General features: G+C 39.3%; 2 protein-coding genes across 2 annotated transcripts in view; both read left to right on the forward strand.

The window, feature by feature from the left end:
- TMEFF1 (transmembrane protein with EGF like and two follistatin like domains 1) overlaps positions 1–9485 on the forward strand; it is a gene marked incomplete at both ends in the record, with an annotated part of 91682 nt that extends 82197 nt beyond the window's left edge. The window contains 2 exons of the mRNA XM_079706891.1: positions 5751–5909; positions 9401–9485. Of these exons, the coding sequence (XP_079563017.1) occupies positions 5751–5909; positions 9401–9485 (244 nt within the window). The remainder of the gene's footprint in view (positions 1–5750; positions 5910–9400) is intronic.
- Positions 9486–11012: 1527 nt separating this feature from the next.
- CAVIN4 (caveolae associated protein 4) lies at positions 11013–19719 on the forward strand (the record flags this gene model as incomplete). Its single annotated transcript, XM_079706890.1, has 2 exons — positions 11013–11420; positions 19018–19719. 2 exons carry the CDS (start codon positions 11013–11015, stop codon positions 19717–19719), a joined length of 1110 nt encoding a protein of 369 aa, XP_079563016.1.
- Between the last annotated feature and the right edge of the window lie 519 nt (positions 19720–20238).

The following is a 20238-nucleotide window of genomic DNA, read 5'->3' on the forward strand; positions in this document are numbered from 1 at the left end:
AGTAGCCTTCCTGATTGTATCCTAAATAGTCCATATTCAACACAGCAGGCAGAGTGAGACTTTTAAAATAAAAGTCAGTTCATGTCCTTCTTCTGCTAACGCCCTTCCAGCAACTCCTCCATCTTCTGAATGAGGAGAACTTCACAGGTGGGCCCCTTTACCTCTCTGTCTTGGTCCCCTGCTTCCCTTTGGCTGGCCCACTCCAGCCATACTTGCTATTTCTTGGACACACCGTGCACTCGTGCTCCCACCTCAGGGGCTTTGCACTGACTCTTCCTTTGCCTGTTATGCTGTCTTCCCACTTGTCCACATGGCAAACTCCCTGACCTCTTTTACATCCTTACTCACATGTCTCTTACTGAAGCCTACTTGACCACCTTACTTAAAGTTGCAGTCCTCCCTTGCTGGCCCATACCTGGCACTCATGTTATCCCTTAGTTCTCTCTCTTCTCTCTCTTGTGTAGTACATGTCACCTTCTAACATAACCATTTAATTTGCTTATCGTGTTTCTTGACCCTCCCTCCCTGACTAGAGGGTAAATAGGCCAGAGATCTTCGTTCACTGATGTATCCCAAATGCCCATTATAGTACTTGGCACATGTCAAGTGCTCAATAAATGTGTTAAATGGATGAGTGAATGAGTCAGCCCATGAGGCCATGGGAGTGAATGAGATTACTATGGAGGGTATGGGGATGAAAGAATAGGCAGTAGAGGACCAAATGTCTGGATCTGCCTTTAATCAGCAACAGAAGAAGTAGTGCTAACCTAGAAGTTAATACTCTGGGTATTTGGAGAATATAACCCTAAAGTCAGGTGCAGAAAATAATGTCCAGGGAGGATTGCCTGAATCATATATGGCCTATACATTCTTTTTGATATTCTGATTTTTAATCTTTGGGTTAAGCTAAAGTGTCAGAGAGCTGAATAACTAGGACATTGTTATAGCTCCCTATGGAACTATTTATTTCACTGAGCTTTGAGTTTTGGCTGTTAGCCTACCATGAAAGACATTATTTTAAATAATCCTATGAGACTTCATTATTTTTTTTTTTTTTTTTTTTTTTTTTTTTTTTGTGGTATGCGGGCCTCTCACTGCTGTGGCCTCTCCCGCTGCGGAGCACAGGCTCCGGACGCGCAGGCTCAGCAGCCACGGCCCACGGGCCCAGCCGCTCCGCGGCACATGGGATCCTCCCAGACCGGGGCACGAACCCGCATCCCCTGCATCGGCAGGCGGACTCTCAACCACTGCGCCACCAGGGAGGCCCGAGACTTCATTATTGAATTTATTGCAGCTATATTATTGAGGATGATGTTCTCTGAATGAGAAAGTACCCTCCTTTTTTTTTTTTTTTTGGTCACACCATGCAGCTTGTAGTGATCTTAGTTCCCCGACCAGGGATTGAACCTGTGCCCTTGGCACTGAAAGCGCCTAGTCCTAACTACTGGACTGCCAGGGAATTCCCAGAAAGTACCCTCTTTAAGTGAGGACTAATGAGATAAAGTTCCCTTAAATTTATTAAAAATAGTAACTGTGATTCTTTATTTTTTTAAATTGAAGTATAATTGATTTACAATATTATATTAGTTTCAAGTATACAGCATAGTGATTCAGTATTTTTATACATTATACTCCATTAAAAGTTATTACAAAATAATAGCTATAATTCCCTGTGCTGTACAATATATCCTTGTTGCTTATCTATTTTAAACATAGTAGTTTGTATCTCTTAATGTCATACCCTCATCTTGCACCTCCTCACTTCCCTCTCCCCACTGGTAACCACTAGTTTGTTTCCTATATCTGTGAGTCTGTTTTTTTTTTTTTGCTATCTACACTCGTTTTATTTTTTTAGATTCCACAAATAAGTGATATCATACAGTATTTGTCTTTCTCTGACTTATTTCACTAAGCATAATATTCTCTATGTCCTTCCATGTTGCTGCAGATGGCAGAATTTCCTTCTTTTTTATGGCTGAGGAGTGTTCCATTGTATATATATATATATATAGCACATCTTCTTTATCCATTTGTCTGTTGATGCGCACCTGGGTTGCTTCCGTATCTTGGCTATTGTAAATAGTGCTGCTATGAACATTGGGATGTATGTATCTTTTCAAGTTAGTGTTTTTGTTTTTTTCTGGATATATGTCCAGGAGTGGAATTTCTGTGTCATAAGGTAGGTCTATTTTAGTTTTTTGAGGAATCTCCATACTGTTTTCCATAGTGGCTGCACAATTTACATTCCCACCAACAGTGTAGGAGGGTTCCCTTTTCTCCACATCATTGTCAACATTTGTTATTTGTGGACTTTTTGATGATTGCCATTCTGACAGATGTGAGGTGATATCTCATTTTTTTTTGTTTTACATTTTGTTAATAAATAATGATGTTGAGCATCTTTTCACGTGTAAGCCATCTGTGTGTCTTCTTTGGAAAAATGTCTATTCAGGTCTTCTGCCCATTTTTTTTTTAATTTTTAAAATTTATTTTTATTTTTGGTTGCATTGGGTCTTAGTTTCAGCACGTGGGATCTTCGTTGAGGCATGTGGGATCTTAAGTTGTGGCGCGAGGGCTCCTCGTTGCAGTGCGTGGGCTTCTCTATAGCTGTGGCATGTGGGTATTCTCTCTCTAGTTGTGGCACGCAGGCTTCAGGGCACGTGGGCTCTGTAGTTTGTGGCACGCAGTCTCTAGTTGAGGCGCGTGAGCTCAGTAGTTGTGGCATGCGGGCTTAGTTGTCCCATGGCATGTGGAATCTTAGTTCCCCAAGCAGGGATCGAACCTGCATCCCCTGCATTGTAAAGCGGATTCTTTACCACTGGACCACCAGGGAAGTACCTTCTGCCCATTTTTTGATTGGTTTGTTTTTTTGATATTGAGTTGTATGAGCTGTTTATATATTTTGGGTATTAACTCCTTATCAATCGTATCATTTGCAAATATTTTCTGCCATTCAATAGGTTGTCTTTTCGTTTTGTCTATGGTTTCCTTTGCTGTGCAAAAGCTTTTAGGTTTCATTTGGTCCCATTTGTTCAGTTTTACTTTTATTTCTTTCGCCTTGGGAGCTAGATCCAAAAAAATATCGCTACGATTTATGTCAGAGTGTTCTGCTATGTTCTCTTCTAGGTATTTCATGGTTTTCAGGTCTTATGTTTAGGTTTAATCCATTTTGAGTTTATTTTTGCATATGGTGTGAGGAAATGTTCTAATCTCATTCTTTTACATGTAGTTGTCCAGTTACTGTGATTCTTTTGAACAATGGGCTTGATTTCATTTTGTGGAGATTGTATTTTGTATCAGTGATTTTCTCTCTTTTCCTTTTCCTCTTCCTTTTCCATTTCCTTTTCCTTCTCCCCTCCCCTTTCCTTCTCCCCTCCCCTTTCCTTCTCCCCTTCCCTCCCCTTTCCCTCCCCTCCCCTTTCCCTCCCCTCCCCTTTCCCTCCCCTCCCCTCCTCTCCTCTCCTCTCCTCTCCCCTCCTCTCCTCTCCCCTTCTTTCCTTCATCCAGTGGTTTTTAGTATATTCACAGAGTTGTGCAGTCACCACAGTCAGTTTTACATTTCATTACCCCAAGAGGAAACTCTATACCCTTTAGCTATTACTCCCAAATCTCCCCATCCTCCTCAGCCTTAGACAACCAATAATCTACTTTGTCTCTATAGATTTATATATTCTGGTCATTTCATTTAAGTGGATTATATGCATATAATATGTGGTCTTCTGTGTCTTTCACTTAGCATACTGTTTCCAAGGTTTATCCATGTTGTGGCATATATCGGTATTTTGTTCCTTTTTGTGGCTGAATAATATTTCATTGGATGTGTAATACCACATTTTTTAATCCACTTACCAGTTGATGAATAGTTAGACTGTTTCCACTTTTTGGCTATTATGAATAATGCTGCCTTGAATAATTTTTTGCAAGTTTTTGTGTGGACATATGTTTTAATTTCACTTGGGTAATTGCCTAGGAGTGGAATTGCTGGGCTAAATGCTAACTCTATGTTTAACTTTTTGAGGAACTGCCGGACTATTATCAAAAGTGGCTGCATCATTTTATGTTCTCTACAGTAACCTTGCCATCACTTGTTATTATCTGGCTTTTTGATTTCTAATGGGTATATTAGATAGCTCATCATACTGTGGTTTTGATTTGTATTTCCATGATGACTAATGATGTTAGTGCTTATTTGTCATTTATCTGTCTTGTTTGGAGAAATGTCTATTCAGATATTTTGCCTATTTTGTATTTTTTTGTCTTTTTGTTAATGAATTATAATAGTTTTTAAATATATTCTAGATACAGTCTCTTATCAGATATATAGTTTGCAAATTTTTCTCCTGTGTGTTATCTTTTCACTTTCTTGATAGTGTCCTTATGTACAAAAGATTTAATTTTTATTTAGCCCAATTTAACTTTTTTGTTCTTGTTTTTGTTGTCATATGAAGAAATCATTGCCTCATCTAAGGTCATGAATATTTACTTTCCTTTTTTCCCCCCAAGAGTTTTGTAGTTTTAGCTCTTACACTTAGATCTGTGATCCATTTGAGTTAATTTGTGTATGTTGTGAGAAAGAGGTCCAGCTTCATTCTTTTGTATGTGGGTGCCCAATTGTCCCAGTACCATTTGTTGAAGAGACTGTTCTTTTCCCATCAAGTTGTCTTAGCACCCTTGTCGAAAATCAGTTGACCATAGATGTATGGGTGTATTTATGGGCTCTCAGTTATGTTTTCTGATCTGTATATCTACTGTACTACTATTTTTTGTCTGCTAGGAAGCTTAGAACCCAGTGTGCAACCTTCTGGCAGGCGGCTAGGAACCTCAAGGGTAGGATTGGTGGACTCACATCACCCCTGGCTTCCCCTGTTTACTTGCTTCCAGGTTTCTTCCTTGCTATGTGTGTTTTATTAAAAATTATTTTTTTGTAATGAAGTGTGGGTCATTAATAAATATCCTTATATGTCAGATGTTTTATTAATCAGTTCTAACCAAAGGCTGGCTAATTTACACATTTTGCTTCTGTCAACTAAAAAATGTGAATTTTCTATTAAGTATCTTAAATGTTTCCCCCTGTCAAATTACTATCATCACCTGATGCTGCCTTTTTATTTACTCTTAATTGGAATTCAGATAATTTCTAAGATTCGCACCTATTTGACTGCTTGGCTGTCAAAATAGTAACTTATTTTCATCTCCCCCCCTGAATTTTAAATGATTATATTATGTGTACTGAAAAGTATCTTGAATATAATTTGGTGTTATGTTCAGAGAACTGTAAATGTTTATATCTATTTATTCAATAATCCTACTTCCAGGTATCTAGCCTAAGGGATAACACTAAATATAGAAAAGTGCACATTCATCATAATATCCACCACACCTAATTCATAATTCTGAAAAATGGAAAATAACTGATATGTCTAAGAGCAAGGAATAGATAAGTTAGCTGTATTATAGCCACTGAATGGGATATTGTGAATCCATTTTTAAATGGCAGTAATAAAGTAGTATAAAGACTACTTAGCAGCTTTAAAATTAATGTGATATAATGATAAGTGGAAGAAGCACTTTATAAAATAGTCATTAGAAAGAGTAGAAGGAAATACAATGATGGCAATGTGTTTTTTTTAGATGGTGGGAGAGTACCTGATTTGCTGTTTTTGTTTAAGTTTGTCATTCTTTTGTATGTTTTAATTTTAAAACCTGGAATTATTGAAATTTATAGGAATCCTTTTTTCCCCCTTTTTCAGATGTGAATCTGGTTACACTGGACAGCACTGTGAAAAGACAGACTTTAGTATTCTCTATGTAGTGCCAAGTAGGCAAAAGCTCACTCATGTTCTTATTGCAGCAATTATTGGAGCTGTACAGATTGCCATTATAGTAGCAATTGTCATGTGCATAACAAGGTAGGTAATGGCCTAAGAAACACCAACTTTCAATTAGAGGTGGGTGGCTTAAAGAAGAACCTTGAAACACTCAAAATGATAGGGACTTTACGTCCACCAGCCTATTAGGAAGAAATCCTAGGATCAGTTCTCTAAGGTTTCCATGTAGGTCTGACCTCTCAGTGTCTTGCTGCTTTAGAATTTGGTCAAGAACTCACTCCCAGGGTTACAGGCTGCAAGCAGAGGAAGCATGAGGACATTCAGTGGCATAAAGGAATTTCGAGATCTTAGAACTATGTGTGTGCTTCAAGCACTGAATTTAGGGACAGCGATGGTAGCAGAATGGTCTGCACATGCGCATAAGAGCCATGCAGAAACTTTTTAAGTCCTGCAGAACTGATTAGGTCTTATGCTCCAAGAATATACTTTATCCATAGTAAATATAATAAGGGAAGAAATCAGAGGTTAAAGAAAACTGCTTTTTTATATGTTGTCTTAACATTACTTCATTTTCTGGAATACAGTCATAAATATTAAACTTCAGAATTCTCTATCATAACCAAAACTGTTGGAGTTTATCATAACTAACCCCCAAACTAAAGGACATATTTGGAGTGCAGTTAGCCTAAAAATGGGTGTTTTCCAGGCTGAGTGGAAATATGTAAGTCAGAACTGAACTGGACCTGGGAGAAGTCAAAGCAAATTAAGTTCATATTGTCTTTATGCTTCCTAGTCTCATGTCTTTTCTTCTTGCTTGCTTTGTCCTACCTCCTTTAAGGCTTGGTTCAGAGTCCCATAAACATCATCTCTATACTTTGCTGTATTATTCTGGGCAGAGGGTTGGAATTTATCAAGGGCAGATATTGGCAGGCCATAATGGATTTATGGCTCTTCTATCCAAAGACAGGATAGAAGCAGACCTTCAGTGGTCTCAGCCATCTGGAGCTAAAATGATAAATCTAGAAATGATAAAAAATATTCTCTGAGTAACAGATATTTTTCATAAAATTTAAGCACTAAAGCCAGTGGACTTTTATTCTGTAGAACAGATGATCTGCCCTTAGGCAAGACTACTGAGTATAAAATTTGACAGTAGATTAAAGTAGAGATATAATATTATAAAAAATAATGACAGCACAAAGAGAAAATAGAAAAAAAAACTACCATGTAACAGCAGGGCTGCCTGTGGCTATTTAACATAGGCTCAGAGGTTAAGTAATTTGCCTGTGGTCATCCAGCTAGCAAGTGGAAGTGTTTGGATTTGGATTTGGTGCTGCCTCATTTCCTAAATCATTCCTCTTTCCACTGAAGCACCAAGAGGAGGAGGGTCTATGTTGAGTCATCTTGGGAAATATATTTGCCAAGTATGACCATCACATGGGAGCAAGGTTCAAACCTGATTTTGTAGTGGTTCAGGGTTTTTGAACAGGGGAGGGACTTGGTATGAACCGTTTTTCCAGATCATTAATCCGAGTGTCATCTGAAAAATTCACCAGAGGAGAGAAAATGTGAGGTTGGGGGAGACCATTTAGGACATTATTAGAGTAAAGCAGGAGTGGAGTAATAGATGATTTTGAAGATGAACGAAAGAAAGAAGGTAATAAGGTAAAGGTAAGGGAAGATTTTGAGACCCAGTGATAGTGCCATCTTTAAGATCAAAGGATGTTAAAGTCAGCAGGAAGTTATTTTGCATTCAACCCCTTCATTCTAGAGAAGTGAGGAAACTGGAGCCCTGGGATGGGAAGTATCTTAGCCAAGATCACAGAGATAGTTCAGCCCTTTCACAGATCCTATCCAGCCTTTTGTCCAGCTCTCTGCTTTGATTCTCACTGTGCTGTAATCCTCAACGACTAAATTAAAGATACCCGGCAAGTAGTTTTCAAGGTAGTACCCCCACCCCCAATTTATACCCCAAATGCATTTGCTGCCTTTGCAGACATGTCAGCATTGCCATATATTTATTTTTAACTGTGTTACAGTGTCTTCACTGCCCTCCATCTCTATGTCTGAAGGGTCATCTCATTGAATTTATCATAGATCTCTCCCTGAGGGCTTTTTATTGTGGCATTTTCTCCTCTAGAATGTCTTGCTCATGTGGATTTAGGATATTATAATTATGCGCTTGGACTTATCTGCATTGCATTTTTTTAAGGAGTGCCTCTCCCACATAGTCCATTACGGGACAGCTGTTCACTTATCCTGGGGTGGCTGTTACATATGAGGAATCTTCCTTTAAAAGGAGGTTCTCACTGACCCACTTATCAAGACTGCATAAGTGAAATTTTCTTCTTTTATGCTTGTAATCTTCTTTCATGTTGAACATCACCTTAGCCAAACCCCTTTATTGTATAGATGAAAAAACCGTGGTCCTGGGAAGTTGGAACTTGTCCAATGTCAAGGTGAGTTTGTGACAGTTGCAGAGGGTTGCTTGCCCTCTCAACCAGTGTCCCCATTTATGAAATGGAGATGATTCCATCACTGTCTACCTCCAAGTGTTTTTATGAGGATGAGTAAGGTAAAATCTGTGAAAAACAGTATGTAAAATGGAAGCGTTACCATCAAGGCTTTTAAGTCAAGACAAAGTAGTGCTCTTTGAAACTGAATAAAAACCTGGAACCTTACAGTAGAAGCACTCATTCTCTCAAGACTTCCTTTCCATTAGATTATAAGTTCCTTGCTGGCAGAGATTTTAGAGGTTAGTCCAACTTTAATATTTGCTTATAGGAAGAGGAGGTTGCACAGCTAGTTTCTAGCAGAGCCCAAACTCAGAATTACTGGGACTCATCTCAGTCCCTTTATTCCATGTTGTGTAGCATAGCACTTTGTGCACAGTAAGAGCTGATATGTTTGCATTCTAGTGGGCAGGCACAAGAGCAGTGATGGCACGATGGGCTTTATACCCCTGCAGAGGAACATGTACGGAACAGTGAGAGCAGAGTCGAGGAATATCCCTTATGCCCCGGAGGGCAGTTCTATTCTGGGTTCTGTGGTGTGCCCTAGAAGGGTGTGGAATGACTTCTTAGTTACTGTCTAAAATCGCTAGGCATTTCCTGTGTTTTCTGATCTGAGGTTAATAAGCACATTTCTTCCTGATTTCTCCCTCAATTAAGCTGTCCTTGTCATTTTTGGGGGTGTCATCATGCTCAGGGAAAGTACATAAGCCAGGAGCCTTTCTACTGTCACAAGTTTATATGATAGCAGTCACTGTGTCTTGGGAGCTGCCAGGCCAGAAGAAGGGTGGGGATTCCTCTCGGGGATGCACATGCAGCAGGGGAGACCCCAGGAGTGAGTTTCATTTGTATTCATACCTGCATCATATCTAACCCTCTCCCTTCCCAGCTTTATAGAGAAGATGGCAGTCTGACATGTTGGTCTCTCATCAAATAGCGTCAGTTTCCCTTTCATGTGGTCACGTGCAATATGGCTTTACGTGTGAAGTGTGTGTTACTCTGGAAACATTTGAAATATCCTAAACAAAATGACATTTTTCTTTTTTTTTCTTAATTTAACAGAAAATGCCCTAAAAACAATAGAGGACGACGACAGAAGCAAAACCTAGGTCATTTTACTTCAGATACATCATCCAGAATGGTTTAAACTGATGACTTTTATATGTACACTGACCATGTGATGTACATTTGTCTTTTTTTAAAGAATGGAAATATTTATTTCAGAGGCCTTATTTTTGGACATTTGTAGTGTAGTACTGTTAGCTCGTATTTAGAATATTCAGCTACAACAGTTTTGGACTGTTTAGTAGTCTTTGTTTTATGTTTTTAAATACAGAAATTGATTTCACAAATTTGTACCACATGGTAATTCTAAGACTTGTTCTTTACCCATGGAATGTAATATTTTTGCAAAGATGGACCACTTCACAAATGGTTATAAAGTCAGACCCACTTCTTCCACAATGACCACAGCAAATGACCAAGCATGAACTGAAGGTAAAGATGTTTACAGATTACTTTTCTTACGAAAAAAAATCTAGAAGACTCTGTGTTTAGACATTTCAATGTTTTTGAGATTTATTAACTGATTTTTTAGACACTGCCTATCGCATGAATTGTAAAGCTGTGTGTGTTAGATGTAAAATATTTATAAGATGTATGGACTGGAATTTGATCCTTTCTCTCTTTGAAAAAATAATTCTGAATTTTTAAAAGTATATGGTAGCAATGATGGAACGGATCACTGAAAAGTAGACTTAGATGTTGTGAAAATAGTCCGTTTAACAAACAGACTGGAATAAAGCCTACTCTATCATTTAAACTACTTCTATACATTCATTTTTAAAGAAATATTTGTTTTAACATAAATAAGCCAATTGTATCAGTGTTTGTGAATAAATGCAAAAATGATTGTTAACGATTGGTGCTCTTCACATGAGCTTAAAAATCATCTAAGACCTCTATCCAAATTTGTCCTGTAGTAATAGCTATACTAATAGATTGTTGGTGTTTAAAGATCTGAAGTGTGAATAGAATGTACTCAGCTGTTTAACATGTAGTTTAGGTATTCAGAAGTATGCATGTAGAATTTAAGAATATGTTCAAAATATTAATTTTAATATTTGGTTTGGAAAAGCATGTTATAATATAATGTTTTCACTATACGGCCTCTGTTTTGGTGTGTTTATTTACTGCATTCTTTGATATTGACATATCAGTATGCTTAATATGTGAAATTAATAGAAAAAGCAGATTTCAGTTCAAAATTCCCATTTGCTTTTACAAATACTGTTTGAAATTGTCTAAAGATAGAAGCTTCACCCAGCACTTGGAGTTTGCTTTTTTGGTTATTTGGCTTCTAGGCTTAATATTAGTAACATGGTGGCCTTAGGGAACTTTTTTTAAAAAAAGCTTTCCTCTTCTACCCACACAGTCTTATTTGAGTCCCTTAGTCATCAGTAAGCATGTTTGGAACAGCACCCAGTGCTTTTGCAAGGGTTCATATTGCAGAACAGTCACGTATGGGTATTTGTAGTTACAAATACTTGACCAGTCTCCAGGGGTGGGGTTTCCAACCCTTTAAACAACCCTGTTCCCTGTTATCAAGCTAACTTTTTGCTCTCAGTGCCAGAATTGATTGTGCTAAGACATCTTTCACTGAGAAATAAATAAAATGGAACATAATGGGTCTGCTTCAAATGCTGATAAAATCCACCAGAATCGCCTGTCGAGTGTGACAGAAGATGAAGACCAAGACGCTGCTCTTACCATCGTGACTGTGCTGGACAAAGTAGCTGCCATCGTGGACAGCGTGCAGGCCAGCCAGAAGAGGATAGAGGAGAGACACAGGGAGATGGAAAATGCCATAAAGACTGTCCAGATTGACCTGCTGAAGTTTTCGCAGTCACACAGCAACACGGGTTATGTCATTAACAAGTTGTTTGAGAAAACGCGAAAGATCAGTGCTCACATTAAAGAAGTGAGGGCCCGAGTGGAGAAGCAACAAACTCACGTCAAAAAAGTTGAAACCAAGCAAGAGGAAATAATGAAGAAGAACAAATTCCGTGTGGTAATATTCCAGGTAAGCTTGCACCTGTGTTTAGCTCGATTACTGCTATCTCTTGCATCCTTTAATGGCCAACAGGTCCTATCAGACCTGTCACATGGTAACTATTGTGTATATGCATGTGGTGGAGTTCTGTATCATCAGAGATCTCAGGATAAAATCATTTCTACGTTAACTGGTATACTATCATGTCAGTGTTTTGAGCTTCTCAACCGTTTCATGTAATATGAACTGTGGATCATAGCTGAGTCTATTTCTTGCCTTTGAAACTTAATATTGGTAAGCCGCTTTCGGCATATTAGCCGTATTAGCATGATGCCCTCTCAAAGCCTTTGAGAAGGTTAGGACTAGAAGATATCTAAGAAACCTCCAGTTTAAAACACCTCTTTGTTGTAGAAAAAAAGAAACTGAGGACCTGTAGCCCTGCAATGTGGTTCTTTCCCTTATTATGGAGAGCCCAGAAAGCCCTAAACAGTAAAATGTAAACTTTTCAGAATATAATTTGTCTATTGGAATTTTTACCTATAATAATGTATAAGTCACAATAATAGGACACACGGTCTATTTCTTAATGAACAATCAGACAGTTGTCCTTTTTCTTATAGTTATATAAATGTAGGAGTCACATAAGTAATTCCTTATATTTGATTACCAAGTCTTTACTTAGCTGAATTCTTTTAGCTGCACTGCACAGCTTGTGGGATCTTAGTTCCCTGATCAGGAATCGAACCCGTGCCCTCTGCAGAGGAAGCACAGAGTCCTAACCACTGACCACCTGGGAAGTCCCTACTTAGCTGATTTTACATGATAGTTTTTGTGTGGCGTTGTGTGTTGAGCTAATAAGTTCCTATCTTACTCTGCACTTGATACTCATATTTTTTGAAATAGGAACACATCCATGGCAAATACCTAATATCTATAATATATTTAAAAACTCTTACAAATTAAAAGGGAAAAAGTTGAACTTTCATGGTAGAAAAATTGGAAAGTCATTATCAGTCAGTTCACAAAAGACAAAGTAAATGAGCAAAATTCCATTTTCACCTATGTAAATATTTGCAGTTATTGAAACATTCGCAGAGTTTAAGAGTAGGAAATAATAAGCACTTTCATATTCTGCTGGTAGAATATTAAGTGGTACATTTCTGGAGGGTGGTTTTGGTAGTATGTGTTAAGAACCTTAAAAATTCACAGACCTTTTGGCCCCAAAATTTAATGTCAAAGAATTTGTTGTAAGCATAAAATCAGGAATGTGTGCGGGCATGTGCACTGGTACATATATGCAGTGTCATCACACTGTATTTTTAAAATGAATGTATGCCCATATGCATAGGGAAAAGGCCTAGAAGGATAAAAACAAATTGAAATAGAAACACAGTTGGCAGGTATTTGTAAGATACCAGGGATGTGGGCCATAACTCCCGGGGCAGTCTTTACACTTTAGGCAATTCTCTGTAGCCCACTGTTGGCTGATAAGGTTACACAGGGATGGCAAAGTGGTATTTTGGATCTGTATTTAAGAGCCTGTTGGTTATTTAGGAGGAAGAATGGGAGGAGAGAGAGGGTTGCTTATTTCAAAGGTAGTCAAGTTCAACTATGCCATCTGAAAGCCTTTACCATTTCCCTCTCCTCCCAGGTCCCTGGAAGTCCTTCTCCAGACCTAAATTTTTGAAAAAAAAAAAATCAGTCATCTTACTCTCAGAAGCCAGTTGTAGTACATGTAATGGGGATCTAAATTTAATACTGGAGAATGTAGTATCCATTCTTGAATTTGCTTTTCCATGAGCATTAACAGTTCATTGCAGCTCTATTTACAATAGCCAGGACATGGAAGCAACCTAAGTGTCCATCAACAGATGAATGGATAACAGATGAAAGAAAATGTGGCACATATATACAATGGAATATTACTCAGCCATAAAAAGAAACGAAATTGAGTTATTTGTAGTGAGGTGGATGGACCTAGAGTCTGTCATACAGAGTGAAGTAAGTCAGAAAGAGAAAAACAAATACCGTATGCTAACACATATATATGGAATCTAAGAAAAAAAAAAAAAGGTCATGAAGATCCTAGGGGTAAGATGGGAATAAAGACACAGACCTACTAGAGCATGGACTTGAGGACATGGGGAGGGGGAAGGGTAAGCTGTGATAAAGTGAGAGAGTGGCATGGACATATATACACTACCAAACGTAAAATAGACAGCTAGTGGGAAGCAGCCTCATAGCACAGGGAGATCAGCTTGGTGGTTTGTGACCACCTAGAGGGGTAGGATAGGGAGGGTGAGATGGAGGGAGATGCAAGAGAGAAGAGATATGGGAACATATGTATATGTATAACTGATTCACTTTGTTATAAAGCAGAAACTAACACACCATTGTAAAGCAATTATACTCCAATAAAGATGTTTAAAAAACCCCAAACAAACAGTAATGGGTATAACTCACCCTCCACTTGCATGGGGCATGCCAGGAAACATTCTTGGTATCCAGCATTTCTCCTGAGAACCTTTGTGTGAAGAGTAGACCAGGTTAACAATCAAGATTTACAAAGGCTAAAGAAAGCAGAGGAGTTTCTGAGAAGTTCTAATTGACCCTTGTTTGTCTATTGACATAATTCTTTATTTTAAAGTTGTTTCTATATTCACCTGTTTATTCCCTGAAAGTTGCTGTTTTTTTTCTGAGCGCCTACAGTTACTTGAATAAATAAAAGATGGTATGAAAAAGGAAGCGAGAGGCACTAGTGAGAGAAATAATGCTATGAAGAGTCTGTGAAATTAAGTTGTTCAGAGTAAGCAGCACTTTATCAACAAGCAGTGGCTATCTCTTGTAATGGGAGAGCATGTAAAGAAAAGATAAATACCAATGGATCCAATGATTCATTAGATATTAGAACACTGTATACAGCATTCATATGGGTTTGCTTAACAGAAGTCATATGCTTAACAGTTAAAAGTCATATATATAGGGCTTCCCTGGTGGCTCAGTGGTTGAGAGTCCGCCTGCTGATGCAGGGGACACGGGTTCATGCCCCGGTCCGGGAAGGTCCCACATGCCGCCACGGAGCGGCTGGGCCTGTGAGCCATGGGTGCTGAGCCTGCGTGTCCGGAGCCTGTGCTCCGCAACAGGAGTGGCCACAACAGTAAGAGGCCCGTGTACTGCAAAGTCATATATGTGTGTGTGTGTGTGTGTGTGTGTGTGTGTATATATATATATATTTTTTTTTTTTGGCCAAGCTGCACACCTTGCAGGATCTCAGTTCCCCAACCAAGGATTGAACCCAGGCCACGGCAGTGAAAGCTCCAAATCCTAACCACTAGACCACCAGGGAACTCCCAAAATTCTTATAATTCATTCTTATAGTTAATATGTTTAAGTGGCTATATTGAGATTGCGCCTTCTACAAAAATTAACTTGAAGCTGAGTAATTCAGCTGTAGTATACTTTCATTTTGATTTGGGTTTTTTTCCTCAAAAAGATTTCCCTAGATATATCTTTTGGTGGCAGTCTTTATTGCTATTTTATCTCCCACTGTTGTGTACAGCAGAGCTTTCACCTAATTCTGGACATTGGCATTGAAAAAAATTATCTGCTCTTTATCATACAGTTATGATTTCTCCTTGAACATGCTTTCACCTTAGCGACCTCCTCACCATGAAAGAAAGCCAGGAGGCTTACCATATCTTCTAACAATTTTGCTTACTAACCACATGCCCGTGTCTCTCAAATGAGGTATTTGGCCATTCCCCAATGATAAGTCCCGGACTTGTAAATATTCGAAATTCTCTTAGCAGTATTACTTTGATAATCAAGGCCATTATACTCTGACTCATAATACTCATTTTGTTACAAAAATCATCTTTTTACCTAGAATTTTACATGAAAAAATGTATAATAATTGTATTTGGAAATCAACTATAATTCAGCCCTATAATTTTCAATTATTATTACAGTGTATTCACCACTAACTCATGGTATCTTTGACTCAGAGGAGTTGCAACAAATAGATTTACATAGCAGGTACTTTCTCTGTCTCTACCCCTGTTTTGTTTTGTTTTTAAGCCTGATTTTGTTGACTTTGTTGTGCAGTTGAAGAAGCGTTTGTGATTCCTGAGTTAAGCCGTAACTGATTTCTTCACAGCAGGATTGTGAGGGTTTTTCCCTATGAAACAGCAATTATTGTTTGGCTCCTTTTCTAATTATACCTACTCAGTCCATACCCACCCACTCAGTGCTGCTGAAGCTACTCCCTGTAGTAGGTGTCAGGAAAGGAGAGGAATAATGTTGCTGCTTCTGATTCATCAGAGAGCTATGAGATACCCACGCTACCTTTTTTTCCCCCTTTTTTTTAAGTTCCTAGACTCTCCAATCCTGTAGCCAAAGAATTTAATTTTAAATAAGTATCCAGAGAAGTAAAGTTCTGGGGATACGTTCTTGACTATCAGGATGATAGGTTTTGGAATATGTATAAATGTATTTCTTACATAGTAAATTTTTTGGTTGAACAGATTTAACCTGGATCTCAAGTAGGAGCACAGTTTCTTTTAGAAATTTCAACTCGTGGGTTCAGTTAAAAATCTCATGATCTTTAAAGTTTTTCCTGTTTAGTTTTAGAAGTAACCCCTAAATAGCAAGTTGGGGTCCTTTAGCAGCCATGTTTCTGGCCTGGTTCTCAAGGTTACCAGTGTCTACCATGTTCCCAAATCCAATCTGATGAGTCCTTACCCTTTTGACATATTTGACATAGTTGGTCCCTCCCTCTCTTCTTGAAACTTTTTTCCCCTTGGCTTCTGGGGGTGCCTCTCGCTCTTGGATTTCCTCCTGCCTCACTGGCTGATATTTATCCTTTTTTGGTTCTTTCTCATCTCTTCCTTCCTCTTCTTCTTCTTCTTTTTTTTTAAAAAAAATTTATTTATTTATTTGGCTGTACTGGGTCTTAGTTACAGCACGCGGGATCTTAGTTGCCCCATGCGAGATCTTTGTCGCAGTGTGAGGGATCTTTAGTTGCAGCATGCAGGGTCTTTAGTTGTGGCATGTGAACTTTTAGTTGTAGCATGTGGTATCTAGTTCCCTGACCAGGAATTGAACCCGGGCCCTCCTGCATTGGGAGTGCGGAGTCTTAGCCACTGGATCACCAGGGAAGTCCCTCATCTCTTCCTTCTTATCTTCAGGTCCAAAATCCATTTATCTATCAATAACACCAAAATTCAAAAATCTGTAAAAATAAAATTTTTATCGTAACTTATTTGGCAGCAATACCTAGCTTTACCTGAACTCAGTGGATGCCAAAACCCAACCTCAAGTAACATGAGGCTGTTTATACTCTTTGTCCCATCTTAGAGTGAATATTTGTATTATTTTGCCACAAAAAGGTTTCTTCCCAAGATCTCACTGGGAATGTTATGTAATATATTATTTTCCCCACATCTGAAATATTCTGATTTCTGAAACGTAGCTTGGTTCCAAGGAGTTTTGAATAATGGAATGTAGACCCATTCATTCAATCTCTTGGTGATCTCTTTCATCTGGTCTCATGATTTTTAGTTTCATCTTTATGTTAATGATACCTAAATTTATCTCTAGTCCAGATCTCTCTCCTGAATCCCAGACTTATGTACTCAGCTGCCCACTCAACATCTCTGCTTGGATGTACAGTGGGCATCTCAAAGTCAGCATGTTCAGATCCCATCCTTTCCCATCTCAGTAAGTGGCTAATCTGTCCTTCAGCTGCTCAGGCCCTGGACTAGAGAATCATCCTTGACAGTCTCCACATCTCAATCTAGCAGCAGCAGATCCTGTTGGCTCCTACCTTCAAAGTGGATCTGGAATCAGGCCACTTCTCACCGCCACATCTGTCCACACCCTGATCCATCTCTCACCTGATTGAGCTCAGTGGTCTCTAACTGCTGTCCCTGCTTCTCATCTTGCCCTCGATAGCCTCGTTTCATCAGGGTGACCCTTTTACAACATGGGTCAAATCATGTCACTATCCTCCTCAAAACTTTTTAGAAGGCTTCCTATCACACTCGGAATAAGAGCCACGGTCCTTATGATCAGATACAGAGCCCTACGTGAGCTGGCCCTCCCACTACCTCTCTCACCCTCTCTCCTCCTCTTGCCCCTTGGTCACTCTGCTTCAGCCACACTGCCTTCCTTGCTGTTTCTCGTTTCCTCCCAGTTACATGCATTACCTTCAGGTCTAGGCTTGGATGTCACCTTATTAGTGAGGCCTTTCTGAGCATCCTCCCCAGTCACTGTGTATCCCCCTGCCCTGCTCTATTTTTCACTTTAGCGCTTATCACCATCCAACGTACTATGTAAGTAACTTGTTTATTTCTCTCTTCAGGAATACAAGTTCTTTTACTCTGTTTTATTCAGAGAGGGAGGTTCTCAGTTCCTAGACTAGTGACTGGTGCATGGTAGGTGCTTAGTAACAATTTGTTGAATGAAGGCGTATGCTTCTTATTTGTTCCAACAGTCATTTGTTGAGTATACCTACTATGTACAAGGCACTCTGATAGATGCCAGACATAAGACATAAATAATATACATCTCTGCTTTCCTGGAAGCTATTATTTAGTGAAGGCCTCAGGGAGACATACATAAATGAGTAGAGTTCTAATTCAATTCAGACTGTGATAAATGTTATAAGTAGAGGAATGCATGTGTCATCTTGGTATAAATTGGAGACAGGTTTGACCTCTGGGGGATGTTGGGGATATTTGAATTGACTCGAATAAAGATTTCATTCACAAAGCTGGAAAGAGGTGAAAGGTAGCAAAAACCTCGTTTATAAAGGCATGCAGGGATGAAAACAGTATGTGTTTAAGGAACTCAGAGGAGGGGTTGTGTTGCTGGACTGGAGGAGTGGGAAAGTAGGTTTTGCTCAAACTGAAGAGCCTTCTAATTATGCTGAAGCATTTGAACTCTATCCTTTGAGTATTGGTGAGCTCCCCAATGTTTTAAAGTAGAGAAAGCATGTGATCAGAGCTATGTTTTAGAAACATTTCTCAGGAAATATTTCGGTGATGTTTTGGAGGTATAAGTATTGCACGAATTCAGGCCTGAGATGACAGGGCCTGAATTAAGACGTTGGTAGAGGCAAGGAGGAAGGAGGCGGGAACAGAGGGGTTAGTAGTTATTAAGCAATATTATTGACAGCGCTTAGTGACCAGCTGGATATGGGATGAGGAGAGGGAATATTTGGGACCATGCTTCTGAGGTTTCTCTGGGTGGCACCTGGAGGTATTGGTGCTGAGAGGTCCAGGAAAGGATGATGGCTGGGTCTTGATTTTTGGATATGTGAAGTTAGAGGTTCCTGTGTTACATCTAGGTGGAGAAGGCTTTCTGACATTTAGAAATGGGTTTTCATCTTAGGGGAAGGGGAGAGGTGAAGGTAAAAGATTTGTGAGTCTGCTTGCTTGGATTTGAAGGTAGAGCAGTGGATAAGTTTGCTCGGGGTGAGCTTGGGAGATGAAGAAAAAGAAACCCTGAGAAATGCCAGCATTTAAGGAGTGGGGGGAGGATAAGCAGCCCGTGGAGGAGATTGAAAAGGCATGGCCGGAAGGTTAAAGAACCCATCGCTAACACGCTTGCTTTCTCTCTCCTTCAGGAGGATATTCGGTGTCCAACGTCCCTGTCTATCATGAAAGACAGAAGCTTGACTGCTGAGGGTCCAGAGGAAGAGGACGATATCTTCGATCCCCCAGTTGATCTGTCTTCGGATGAAGAATATTATGTTGAAGAGAGCAGATCTGCCAGGCTTAAAAAGTCAGGCAGGGAGCGCATTGATAATATCAAAAAGGCCTTTTCCAAAGAAAACATGCAGAAGACACGGCAGAATTTTGACAAGAAAGTGAACAGAATTAGGACTAGAATAGTGACACCAGAGAGGAGAGAGCGGCTAAGGCAGTCAGGGGAGAGGTTAAGGCAGTCAGGGGAGAGGTTAAGGCAGTCGGGGGAGAGGCTGAAGCAGTCAGGGGAAAGGTTTAAGAAATCTATTTCTAATGCAGCTCCTTCAAAGGAAGCTTTTAAGATACATAGCCTTCGGAAAACTAAAGACCGTGCTGTGGCCGAAGGTCGCGAAGAGGCCAGGGAGATAGAGGTGGACATCATTGCCAGGAGCGAGTCTCTGGGCCCCATCAGTGAGCTGTACACCGAGGTGCTCAGTGAAACAGACCCCGAGGAGGCCAGAGCCTCACATCCTCCCCGAGAAGGCGGGGAAATCTCGACCCCCGAGCCTTTAAAAGTTACTTTTAAACCCCAGGTGAAAGTAGAGGATGATGAATCTCTTTTGCTAGATTTAAAGCAGTAATTATAAAGGAAATTAAGTATATTATAATTGTAAGTCTCCTTAATCACACAGTTTTAGTTTAATTAGTATAGTCATTTACATGTATATGCCATATAGGAAAACATAAGTGGTATGGCGTCTCATTTCTTAGGTTTAAAATTTTAAAGGTAATACAATGATTAATATACATTTCCTTAATTAATATACACTTCCTGGGGAATTCTTTTTTTTTCATCCTCTGGGGAAATTTTTTTTTTCCCTCCCCCAGGACTTACATGATTCTATCAGCTTTCTCTCTTAGGTCACCTTTCATGGCAGCTGTGTATTTTTAAGTTTCTTTCTCTTGCCCATCAGAAAAATAGTTTCCTAGTGAGGCCCAATTAGGTATTTGGTAGTCTACAATAAATGAAGGCCAAATTTATGGCTATCATTTATTTGCAAGTGAACTCTCGATTTTGGTCTAGATTAATATTGTGGCCAAGCTCAAAGGGGAATAAGTCACATGTGGATTTTATCTATATGTTCAAATAAATAGATTTT

The sequence above is a fragment of the Hyperoodon ampullatus genome (genome assembly GCF_949752795.1).
Source record: "Hyperoodon ampullatus genome assembly, chromosome: 6".
NCBI lineage: Eukaryota > Metazoa > Chordata > Mammalia > Artiodactyla > Ziphiidae > Hyperoodon > Hyperoodon ampullatus.